Source organism: Salmo trutta, chromosome 7 (genome assembly GCF_901001165.1).
Source record: "Salmo trutta chromosome 7, fSalTru1.1, whole genome shotgun sequence".
Lineage (NCBI taxonomy): Eukaryota > Metazoa > Chordata > Actinopteri > Salmoniformes > Salmonidae > Salmo > Salmo trutta.
The window spans coordinates 12,280,867-12,294,017 of record NC_042963.1 but is presented as its reverse complement, the minus strand read 5'-3'; the positions used below and the strand labels follow the sequence as shown (position 1 = coordinate 12,294,017).

At 43.4% G+C, this 13,151-nt stretch overlaps 1 protein-coding gene across 1 annotated transcript in view; it reads left to right on the top strand.

Annotated features, from left to right (window-relative positions):
* The window catches only part of nell2a (neural EGFL like 2a), a 116,039-nt gene that overhangs the window by 22,688 nt on the left and 80,200 nt on the right, over positions 1 to 13,151 (top strand). The window contains exons 9-12 of the mRNA XM_029758005.1: positions 3,197 to 3,299; positions 5,246 to 5,337; positions 6,948 to 7,053; positions 7,387 to 7,515. Of these exons, the coding sequence (XP_029613865.1) occupies positions 3,197 to 3,299; positions 5,246 to 5,337; positions 6,948 to 7,053; positions 7,387 to 7,515 (430 nt within the window). The remainder of the gene's footprint in view (positions 1 to 3,196; positions 3,300 to 5,245; positions 5,338 to 6,947; positions 7,054 to 7,386; positions 7,516 to 13,151) is intronic.

The following is a 13,151-nucleotide window of genomic DNA, read 5'->3' as shown; positions in this document are numbered from 1 at the left end:
TGTGTGTGTGTGTGTGTGTGTGTGTGTGGGAGTGTGTGTGTGTGTGTGTGTGTGTGTGTGTGTGTGTGTGTGTGTGTGTGTGTGTGTGTGTGTGTGTGTGTGTGTGTGTGTGTTTCAATGGCCCCATTGTAGACCCTGCCTTTGTTTTGGGCTTCAGTTCATCAAGTGTTGGTGGGGAGGTGGGGCCATACCCCATTGTTGATGGCTTATGTTCTCATTATTGCATTGGATTGAAAGGAGTGTTGCCCTAGATTCCCAAATAAAACAGGACAGAAAACAAGAAGGATAGAAAATGTACACAGAAACTTAACTTGGATTATACAGATAGAGCTGCAGGACTCAGCCATGCTGGACATACCCTCTCTAGGGTCTACTTTCCTCTTCACCAAGCGAGAATTATTAGAAAATTAAGTTATGAGCATAGCTATATATCACATCAACAGACATATTTCACCCCCTGTCACTCTACCAATTTGAAATAATTTCACCATTCGAGTAATATCCTTTTTTTATCAGATATCCAGATATTTTAGAAAGTATATATTTTTTAACTTACGTTTTTAACTTGAGCACTGCTGCGCAAGGGAGAGAGGTTGGCAAGGGAGAGAGGTTGGCGTTCTATTGCTGCAGCTGTGGAGGGGCTGTGTATGTGGGACGAAGGCAGAGAGAGAGAGAGACGCAGTAGCCGACTCGGCTACAGTGCCTGTCTTGGCTGGAGTAGACTGGAGAAGCCAGCCAGCTAGCTAAGTTAGCCAGCTATAGCTAGCTAGGCTAATTGAGGCCAAATGCTGCCCTTTCTCTCCAACACCATTCAGATAAAACAACAGCCTAGCTATTGCTTGCTCATTGTAGCCTACTCCTCATTTCGCAAACTTTTAATTCCGAAATTTTATTCCATCTTGCATTGCATTAGTGAACTCTCACTTCACTTGCTACACATGGAGCCACTTTGATTGACCAACATAAACAACAATCTACACTTGTGAAGGCTACCGGTGGACTAACGGTCTTTTTATGGGGTGCACATCATAAAAACTACATTGAAAAGTTTTTTGTTTTATTAAGTTAATCATTTTAAATGTAATGTTATATCCGTGTATGTAACAATGTCACATGGATATTTTTATTTACGTTAGAAAAAGCCTTTTCAGTTGTTAAAGGTCCAATGCAGCTGTTTTAATCTCAATATCAAATAATTTCTGGGTAACAATTAAGTACCTTAATGTGATTGTTTATTTCTCACACAATTTTTCTAGGACTGTCTAGGTATGGGAGGGAAAACTGAAAACTAGCTGTTATTGGCAGAGATGTTTAGAACTCTCTTTATTATTGGTCTATTAACTCATTTACCGCCTGGTGATGTCATCAGGCAGGCCAAAACTCCATCCCACTAAAACAGGCTGACATTTCAGGATGTCTTTTCCAACAGCTTGTTCACAATTTCACAGTATTATTCCAACATCAGTGTGTAAATATATATAAAACACAGGGAAATCACGTTTTTTTGACTGCACTGGGCCTTTAAAATAGGCATAAATTAATACAATATTCAGTATTCGAATACTAACGTCCGTTCGGATATACGAAAACTAACTGTGCATATCCCTACAATGAACTCCTCAAATGAGCGGATCTGCGGATTTGTGCCATTCATTTACCGCCTGGTGATGTCATCAGGCAGGCCAAAACTCCATCCCACTAAAACAGGCTGACATTTCAGGATGAGGTATACTATGAGGAGATCCCGTATTGCTTAGTACATTCATTATATTGGTATAATGTGAGTATTATTTTTTATTCAACTAGGCAAGTCGGTTAAGGACAAGTTCTTATTTACAATGACAGCCTATTGTACGCCACCCTATGGGACTCCCAATCACAGCCAGATGTGATGCAGCTTGGATTTGAACCAGCTACTGTAGTGACACCTCTTGCACTAAAATGCAGTGTCTTAGACCACTGCACCACTCGGGAACCCTGTAAATGTACATATATTTCACCTAATTACTCTCGACAGAGGATCATTATCATCAGCGTTTTGTTTCACCCCGCTCGTCCACTGAATCGTCGGTGCTCATAGACTTGTCGTGTCCTCGATGAAGACTGCAATTACGCCATTAGATAGACACGTTCGTTACGTTACGTGTGGCAATTAGCCGCAACCTTTCAAACTTAAAGGTCACAGCATTAAGATGGTATCAAAAATAGTGGATGAGTCAATCCATGTTTCTTTAAGTAGAGTTCAGTTCTCGGGGAGGAATGTGGGTGAGTTACAGAGATAGAAGCACCTCATCCTTAATACTGAATAGGGCTCCCTGTGGCTCAGTTGGTAGAGCATGGTGTTTGCAACGCCAGGGTTGTGGGTCCGATTCCCACGGGGGGCCAGTACGGAGAAAAAAAGTAAAAAATTATGAAATGTATGCATTCACTACTGTAAGTTGCTCTGGATAAGAGCGTCTGCTAAATGACTAAATGTAATATTCCTCTGGCCTCTTCTATAGAGACTCTAGGGGAAGAAGGCAGGGGCATCATTAACCTAGGTTATGATAAACATTTTTTTACGCTCATTTACTGCATTTCTACACAATTTAAAAACTCTAAAATGCAATTTGAATAACTGCAAAAACAAGCAAAATGGACTCCAGCCATTATCACCATGTACAGTAGCTGTACCTCTATTCACCTCAGTCAATAGGGGTCTGAACATTCTACAAACGCACTAGCTCAGCACCGAGATTAAAACTTTAGTTTAGTTTCATGCCTAGTCAAACAGCAGTTACCTAGCCAAAGCCATCTACTACAGCCATCTTTACCTCTGCAATGTGTTGAGAAAAGGTCCTGCTGGTCCCTGCAGCTGTGTCGATGTGCTCTTCCACAGAGAGGAAGATGTGAAGTGAAAGGTTTCATTCTCGCCCAAATCTGTCCAAAATGGCCCAATGCATTTCTATGGGCTTATTTTGGTCCTAAGCTTGTCGCCTGCCTTCCCGCCTTTGGGACAACGACTCCCATTGTTAGGGCGGAGACATGAGCATCTCGTCATTATATGCAGATCTCTGCTCTTCATAAAGCGAGCCAGACGTTACAAACAGCCTTCCTTCCTCTCCCGGGCATCCACAAGTCCCAATTGGAAGAAGGTTGTGTTTAATACTGTTGCCTGTCAGTTTCAGTGACTTCCTGTCATTTCTCTCTCCCACAGAATGGCACAGTGCAGTGTGAGACCATCTTCTGCCCACCCCCTCAGTGCCCAGCGGGCACCACGCCTGCCTACGTGAAGGGCGTCTGCTGCATGGAGTGCCAACGTGAGTGAAATGTCTTAACACACACACATGCACAGATCGACGTACACACAGATGGACGGACAAACACACACACACACACACACACACACACACACACACACACACACACACACACAGATGGACACACAAAAACACTCCCCAACATGCCTCCTGAGATGCTCCATCCTTTTGCATATACATGGACCAATTATTAGACAGCCAGCTTATCAACACAGGTGGCCACATTGACACAAATGGGAGACAGACACCAGGGTTCGCAGGATGTGAGATGAACTGGTTCCTGTTTACACTAGACAGGATGATGCTACTGTATGAGGTGGGGGAGCTCATCATGGACTTTCAAATCGAGAAAAAAACAACAAAAAACGTATTAGAAGCTGAGGAAAAACAACATGAAAAACATGTTTATCTGGAGAAAGAAAACGGAATTATGAAATGGATGCAGGATGCCGTCGGAGTAGCCTTGTGTCTGGCTGAGCAGACCATGAAACATTAAGATAAATGTCTGTATGTTTTATTTGATCAATAACCGCTTAGCCTGTGGATGTGTTCTTTTCGGATAAATAATTCTGTTTCATCATGTATCTACACAGAGAGAATGTTTTTCCAGCCGACTCGGAAGATAGGAAAGCAGCGCTATTATCCTCCTATATACAGGGCCTTACCACTTATATTTCCTCAATTTCTGTTTTCAACGTAGAGATGGATTTCAACGAATATTAGCTGTACTCACCTCCACATTTCTTTCCTATTGGCAGAAACGACCTCCGTAGTGAGTGATGTGTTTACCTTTCAAAAGCAATCGAAGCAGTATAGTTCCTGAGATGACATTCCTCTTAAACATGGATGCATGCTACATGTCACACATTCCAAGGTTCTCTCAACATTGGCTTTGGTCTCAATAAGCCTCTTGTTATTGAGAAGAGTTAGTTCCACTGTGTAACCTGTGGCAGACTATATATGTTTAGAGGCCTGGGTTGCACTGTACATCTTTTCAAGTGTAAATTGAATTAAATTTAAACTCACTGCAAAACTCACACACACACACCGTCAACACACACACAAACACGCGCAAGCTGATCCATGGGAATCAGACTCAGTCAAACTATTCATACCACATTCAGTTTGACTCTTTATCAAAGGGAATCCATTAGCTTAGCTCACTAATCATGCTGTGTTGGCATAAACACTCCCTCTCCCTACGCAACTCTGCACTGCGCTGTGACGGGCGGAGGGGGTTGAAAGGCCTGTAAGCATCCTAATCTGACATCAACACACTGGTATAAATCCTCCTCAACTCTGCCACCTCTGTGTCTCTGTGTACAGCACTGAGGTAGACAAAGACAGGGCTCATTAAGCTTGCTTTGGTGTTAGAGGCTCAAAGGAAGACTCCCTCTCCAAATGAAAACCTTATCTGTTCACCTACTGTACATTACCTCCTCACGGAGCGGGAGGCAGGGAGCTAGGTTCTGGTTCGGATGACTTGTCAAGCACAATGTTTTTAATAGCTTTTTCAAAACTTCATCAATGCTTTTCCTGGTAATCAATTTCGTTCGTTTTACTGGTTCTTTTGCAGATATAATAATTCCCAGTTTGATTGACGGGTGAAATGGCTTGGGGGTTAGGGTTTGGCCTATATACGTTTTCCTCTAGCAATTCTGATAATCAGGTAGCCTATCCACTCAAACCTCCACATCAAACTGACATATTTAATAGGATTTTCTGCCCAAGTAAGATCATCGGCTTTCCCCCAGTCATACTGTGTCACGTTGAAGTCCAATGCTCCCACTCTGTTTTCAGATAGGGACAGACATGAAAATCTTTCTTATGTGGCTTCACCGCAGCAGGTTGCCACAGACTGCCACAGTATAGTGAATATCGCCTTTTTTTGTGCGCTGCCGTGTGTGTGTGTGTGTGTGTGTGTGTGCGCGCGCGTCTATTTCCAGTGGTATGCCTGTTCAAAAAACAAGAGTTGGTGGAGGGAGATCAGAAAGCGGTCCGCGACAACTCCGGCAGATGCCAGCTGTCCGAGTGCAGGGTGAGTACGACAGCCCTTATGAAAGCATGCTATTGGTGTTTTCCTACCTACATCACTACTTGGTTTAAACAAACTCCCACAACTGCCACGAAAAGACACAATAATTCAAGCAACCAAGCACTTACAGTGTATTAATTTTCATCACAAGGTGTAGGACAGCCTCGTTAAATAGTGATTCCAGACTAGAGTTGCTCTCATCAGGCCAGAGGCTAAATCAAGCCTGAATGAGAGACTGCAGTCGGCAGTCAACATCAGCTAAATTTATTGATCTGTTTTTTTCCTATGCTCTCTATGGGGAAAGTAAATGGGCAGAACTGAGTCATTGAGTTTCCGGGAGGGGCCCAAACCGTCACAGCATGACAATCACTGTTTCGATCAATCATCATCAAATAAATCTCCTATATTCCTGTATGACCATATAGATTGTGCAGTGTGAGACTGATGGCTGTATGGTGAGATCAGACACCTGGCCCATTGGCAGCCCTTGCTTTCTGACTGCAACTGCTTTCTTATACGGACACAGGCACTGACATCGCTACAGACACATATAGACACATAGGCCCAGACGGACACAGAAACAGTCCCAGACATAGGCTGCAGATCAAAGGACTGTGTAATGGGGATAGTGTGAGACATCCTGGTCCTACAGTCTCAAGCAGGATGGCCGTCTGGGTAAGCAAGCCTAAGTATCTTAAATTGAGTGATAATTGTTTTTCTTTCTTTTTTTTCTTACCACGCTAAATTATCTAACATCATTGGCACATCATTTTGCTTTTATATAAACCTAACAATGACCTAATACAAGTAATATATCTTATTTCAACATATTCTTATAGATATTTTACTTAATAAGATGATAAAAAGGTAAAATAACATGATTGAGGTAAAATATCTTTAAAAATATCTGGGGAAAAAATGAATTACTTGTCTTAATTTTGCTTATGTTGACCTAAAAAAGTCTTATCTGCCAATGACGTTAGATAATTTAGCAAAAAAATGACTAACATAGAGACACAACTATTTGATTTATCTTTATAGTGGCTGACCTCGCCTTGTGTGGAACGTAGCTAGTCATAGATGTGTTCTGAGTTGATTGTTTGTTTGATTGGTTTTCTCTGGCTGAGTGTTTCTCGGTTGTGTGTTAATGATGATAATGATCATGAATCAGCCTCAGTCAGGTAGACAGAGTGGCGAGGAGTCGGGGCATTAAAGATGGCTGTTAAAGAGATGGTGGGAGAGGGAGCTCCCTAATTACATTTACTCTGTCTAATCACACAATCGGGGACAATTGCACTGGTTTCATATCCTTCTCTCGGTTCAATTTGTTATCATAAACCTCAATAGATAAGAGAATCAACATGCAGAGTCTTACTACAGCGCAGCAGCGCTAAACACTAACCTGAAATATGTATACATTACTGCTATTGACTATCATTATGTCATTTTAGTTGGGAAGTTGTGCACTGTAGAGAGGGAAGCACACCATGGATGCCTAATTGCCTCTGATTAAATTTGTGCCTTATCAAATCTGTGGGAAACCAGCAGCTGAGCTAATCTAACCCTAATGAGGTTGTGTCTCATATTGTTTCTCATTGTTTTCCTGTTACTAGGAGACGGCTATGCATCGGGTCGTCATGACTACCCCCTGTCCTGAGCTCAACTGTCCAGAGTCCGAGCAAGTCAACCTCACTGACAGGTGCTGCAAAGTCTGCAGAGGTATGGGAAAATACACACTCCTGCCTATAAAGGCATTTCACTGTACATTAAAACGTGAAACTATATCAGTGGGTTCCAACCAGAGATACTAGGACCCCTGGGAGTACTTGGCTTATCAACGGGGGATACTTGATAAGCCTCAGGAGACCATAGGCAATATTCAGTTGGTGGTACAGTAACCGAATAAGGTTGGGAACCACTGCTCTACAAAACAGATTACAAACCTAAAAAGAATCAGCAAATCATTACAGGAATCATTGCAACAACAAAAAAACACCTGGACTCAGTCTGAGAGGAGTGACCTGTGTGTAACCTCTGACCTCTGTGCCCTAGGTCATGACTTCTGTGCAGAGGGCCACAGTTGTGTGGAGCACTCTGACTGTATCAACTTGGAGGCCGGGGCCCGCTGCAGCTGTAAGGATGGCTTCCGCCCGCTCCGAGATGACAACGCATACTGCGAAGGTACACAAAAGATTCTAGTAGAATAATACTAGAATTGATAAAACACCTTCTATTGAACCATTTCTCTCCAAGAGTGGAAGAATATCTTTTCATTTTGTGAACTTAGATTGAACTGCAAGGTTTTTGTGACAGCATAATTTTTGGCTTGCAAAAATTGAAAGAAGAAAATCTTCCAACACATGAAGAGATGACATACTGTTGGACAGACTGTCTGCTGTAATTTGTGTAGAGGTTTTAGTCATAGGTACGGATTATGCGTTCACGTGCTATTCGGAACTAGGATACTCTCAAATTTCCGACTTGCTAAGTGATTGTAGTTATATACAGTATGTGCCGCGTTCAACCAGTTAGCAAGTCGGAAAGTGTCCGATCCAGGGACTTACTGACACTCAAATCATTGTGTGCTTTTGTCTGCTTTTGGTCAGTCTCTACTGTGTATTGATATGAAAATACAGAACGCTCCCTAGCTGTGTTTGTCTCACTGCCAAGAACGCATGATGAGCAGAGACCCTCATAAGTACTGCTATTCATCATGTAGGCGGTAATATTCATTGCTGATTGCATGCCACACTGATGTTTCAGGCCATGGTGTTAACTCTAGTAAAACAAATGGGGCCAATTGCAACCATCGATGGCTACTATATTATTCCCAGCTGATCTCTCGTTAAACCATCAATACGCGCTAAATTCACCCGCACAGCTGATCTTAATTGCAACCATTATTGATTACCACTCCCTAAAAGCTGACGTCGGCGTTAACTTAAGTCTTGCGTGCTACCAAAGTTTTTCAAGATATTTTCACCCTCTTACTTTTCGAGAAGACTAAGGGCGGTTGATCTATTTGACAAGCATCCTGTACAAATGAAAGTATTTCCTCATTAGCTGTGGCAATGTACCGACACGTTGTATGAATGGAAAACTAATGCTGGTGTAGCTCATATTATTATATATATGTTTTCAATTCATGTCATCCGTTAAATTCAACTGTCTTATCAAGATCAAATATCCCTGGACTATTTGAAATGTGTAACAAAATCAAGTCGATTTGAGTTTTATTATCTGTATTTTTTTTGATCAAATGAAAAATGCAGGCTAATAGTTATTTCAAATGAATATACACTGCTCAAAAAAATAAAGGGAACACTTAAACAACACAATGTAACTTCAAGTCAATCACACTTCTGTGAAATCAAACTGTCCACTTAGGAAGCAACACTGATTGACAATAAATTTCACATGCTGTTGTGCAAATGGAATAGACAACAGGTGGAAATTATAGGCAATTAGCAAGACACCCCCAATAAAGGAGTGGTTCTGCAGGTGGGGACCACAGACCACTTCTCAGTTCCTATGCTTCCTGGCTGATGTTTTGGTCACTTTTGAATGCTGGCGGTGCTTTCACTCTAGTGGTAGCATGAGACGGAGTCTACAACCCACACAAGTGGCTCAGGTAGTGCAGCTCATCCAGGATGGCACATCAATGCGAGCTGTGGCAAGAAGGTTTGCTGTGTCTGTCAGCGTAGTGTCCAGAGCATGGAGGCGCTACCAGGAGACAGGCCAGTACATCAGGAGACGTGGAGGAGGCCGTAGGAGGGCAACAACCCAGCAGCAGGACCGCTACCTCCGCCTTTGTGCAAGGAGGAGCAGGAGGAGCACTGCCAGAGCCCTGCAAAATGACCTCCAGCAGGCCACAAATGTGCATGTGTCTGCTCAAACGGTCAGAAACAGACTCCATGAGGGTGGTATGAGGGCCCGACGTCCACAGGTGGGGGTTGTGCTTACAGCCCAACACCGTACAGGACGTTTGGCATTTGCCAGAGAACACCAAGATTGGCAAATTCGCCACAGGCGCCCTGTGCTCTTCACAGATGAAAGCAGGTTCACACTGAGCACGTGACAGACGTGACAGAGTCTGGAGACGCCGTGGAGAACGTTCTGCTGCCTGCAACATCCTCCAGCATGACCGGTTTGGTGGTGGGTCAGTCATGGTGGGGGGTGGCATTTCTTTGGGGGGCCGTACAGCCCTCCATGTGCTCGCCAGAGGTAGCCTGACTGCCATTAGGTACCGAGATGAGATCCTCAGACCCCTTGTGAGACCATATGCTGGTGCGGTTGGCCCTGGGTTCCTCCTAATGCAAGACAATGCTAGACCTCATGTGGCTGGAGTGTGTCAGCAGTTCCTGCAAGAGGAAGGAATTGATGCTATGGACTGGCCCGCCCGTTCCCCAGACCTGAATCCAATTGAGCACATCTGGGACATCATGTCTCGCTCCATCCACCAACGCCACGTTGCACCACAGACTGTCCAGGAGTTGGCGGATGCTTTAGTCCAGGTCTGGGAGGAGATCCCTCAGGAGACCATCCGCCACCTCATCAGGAGCATGCCCAGGCGTTGTAGGGAGGTCATACAGGCACGTGGAGGCCACACACACTACTGAGCCTCATTTTGACTTGTTTTAAGGACATTACATCAAAGTTGGATCAACCTGTAGTGTGGTTTTCCACTTTAATTTTGAGCGTGACTCCAAATCCAGACCTCCATGGGTTGATAAATTGGATTTCCATTGATTATCTTTGTGTGATTTTGTTGTCAGCACATTCAACTATGTAAAGAAAAAAGTATTTAATAAGATTATTTCTTTCATTCAGATCTAGGATGTGTTGTTTAAGTGTTCCCTTTATTTTTTTGAGCAGTATATATTATATTATTTTGCCATTTAAGGTGAAACGTTTGAATGAATATAGACCTATTACCTCTATATTCTTATACTCAAATGAGATTTTGTTTACATTCGTCAGCCTTACGGTTTCCGGCGCTCCTGATAGGTCGATATTTCACTGGGGGCGGGAGTAGAGAACAGACGCCGCTATCTGGTATCATAATCACTTGACACGGTAACAACGAGAGATTAAATGATCTGCAGGGTTTTTTCTCGTGGGTTTTTGGTTGCAAGCAAGTCTGCTTTAACACGCTATTGCATGTAATCTCCCTGTTATTAGCGTTTGAAGAAATCCAGCTGTAATGCGGAGCACATCTCTGCGTTCAGCCTGCTGGTTGCAATACACCCAATGCGTTTGATCATTTCATGATTGTTTTCTTATAAAACAGATGCTGATGTGTTTTATACTCTATGGCGATTTGGCCCTCCACTTTTGAAGATTGGAAAATGTGTTCATACTTCAAGGACATCTAATCACATGGACTGCCTACTAAAATACATGCAAATAAACATTATATAAACAAACTGTGAATATAGATGTCTTTGCCGGTCCTTCCCTTCCTCGGTGGAAATTCCCACATACGTCTTTGCTTCTTACTTTAAGGAATCTTCCTGGGATGATCAGAGAAGTGGCTTCTCCATCTGCAGTGCTGTAAAATCTACAGTGTTTACCCAACTCATAGTAACACATGTGGGCTTCCGGGAATCTATGGATGACATTGATGACAAGCGCAAATAAGCCATCAAATCTCGACTCCAAATCCCTTTCATCCTCGTTGCTTCACTCCATGCCTGTATGCATACATGCCCTACTTTTACCTAGCTGATGAATTCCCTCCAACTTCTCTCTTCTGTCACCTTCACCAACATCAGTGCGATGTCTTTGGTTACATGTTCATTGGCTCTGATAACCAGGAGGGGAAAGGCACGTGTTAAGAAGATAACAGCCATTCCTGACCTCCTCTCGGTCTGTTTTAACATGCTAAATATGATCAGTTGGTCAGGTAATTATAATGTCTCAGGGAATTTGCATAATTGAAGATGCTATCAGCCCCCTGTCTCCAATTAATGGAGTATAAAGGTCTCTGGGCTGCAGGTTAAGCTCCTGTCGCATGGCACCACCTCCAACTCAACTCACCACCTCCACCTCAACTCACCACCTCCAACTCAACTCACCACCTCAACTCACCACCTCCACCTCAACTCACCACCTCCACCTCAACTCCCCACCTCCACCTCAACTCCCCACCTCCACCTCAACTCACCACCTCCACCTCAACTCACCACCTCCACCTCAACTCACCACCTAAACTCACCACCTCCTCCTCCCTCCGCTGCGTACCGGCTGCACCGCTTCTTAATCCAGCAGAGACTGGTGCTTTAGCCCACTTTAAGTTGGAGGGAAGAAGTTTGGTAAATACTTGTAAATCTAGGAGGAAGACGTGTCGACGTTCCTGTACACCCAGGGTAAACGTGAAGGTCGAAGTTGTGTGCCTATTTCAATATAGGTTTTGGCTCTATTTCACTTACATGTAGTTGCATCCAGTATCCCCTGAGAGAGAAGATGCTGAAACACCCAACAGCAGTATTGTGATATGTTTGGAAATGGATAAGATCTGTAGTTGTTTCACTGCCAACCATTTCATTCAACACAGTGGTGGTTAGAACCAGACTCATCTCGAGAGTGACCCAGTTCCCTGTATGAAATTGGATGGGGGTGTGAAGACGGTTACTTCTGAAACTGCAGAGGGACAAAATTGACTCAATTTTCTGATGTTGTTCTCACAAAAGCAATTGATTTTTTTGAGGAGCTTCTGGAAACCATTTACACTATGAGTATTGTGCCCTGCAAAAAGAATCGGAACCGCCAGCATAGTTGTTTTGAGGATCACACAAGTGTCTGAGAGAATGTTGGTGTTCCTATAATAGTCGGGACAAAGGTAGCTACACCATTTTGCTGTTGAGGGTTGGTATGCGTCAGTATAGAGATGGAATAGCTGTTTGTCAGCCTCAGTATCAGACCACAGAACACATGAGATGGATTCCAATAGACAGGCTCATGTGCTACACACAATATACATAATGTACACAATATACATAATGTACACAATATACATAATGTACATAAAGTACGCCGTGTACACATACAATTCCCTTCAGCCATCAGGTTGGCATCAGATCGGTCTGGTATCTCAGGAAAAGACGTACACTGGCTCTTTAAAACAGTCCTAGGTCACTGATGTGCTGAACATAGCCTATGAGATCACTCCTGTGTAAATGTTTCATAGAAGCAGTGGTAGCAGAGCCTCAGGGGGAGACTCTCCTCTCCCAGCCTCTCTCTGCTCATAGAGTGCTGTTCTCTCAGACAGAAAAGCACAGGGCCCCATTCCCTGAGAAGGCAGTCATGTAGAAGGCGTATTTTCCAACACAGATCCATGGGTAGTGCATTAAACATCTCTATTAGAGTGAAAGCCAAGCTGCTGTGGCCAAGTGACAGACTGTGATTGGCTCTAGATTGAGTCATCTGTAAAGCTAATATTAGTATTCTAATACCACAGGAGAAAAGGCACGGAGCAGCTCGCATTGTTTCTCAAATAATTGTTTTCATATTATTTTCTGCCGTATCTGAAAATGAGTATAGTGTCTCTTTTCTTCAAAAGACCTCCATTATTCAGATGATTCACTCACACAGGCTTATTTACACAATTTTGTCCGAGATCAAAAGGACATCATTCTAAATGCTTCTCCGTTTTGACTATTGCTATTTGCACATTGGTGGCATTCAAATGCAAACCCAATCACAAGTGGTCCAACTAGTGTATGTTTTGCATGCATATCATTGCATTCGCATAGCGGCATGGAGCAGTAAAGTCGGGTCTTGCAGGGGTTGCACACATGGGCAAGGGGTCTGAAAAG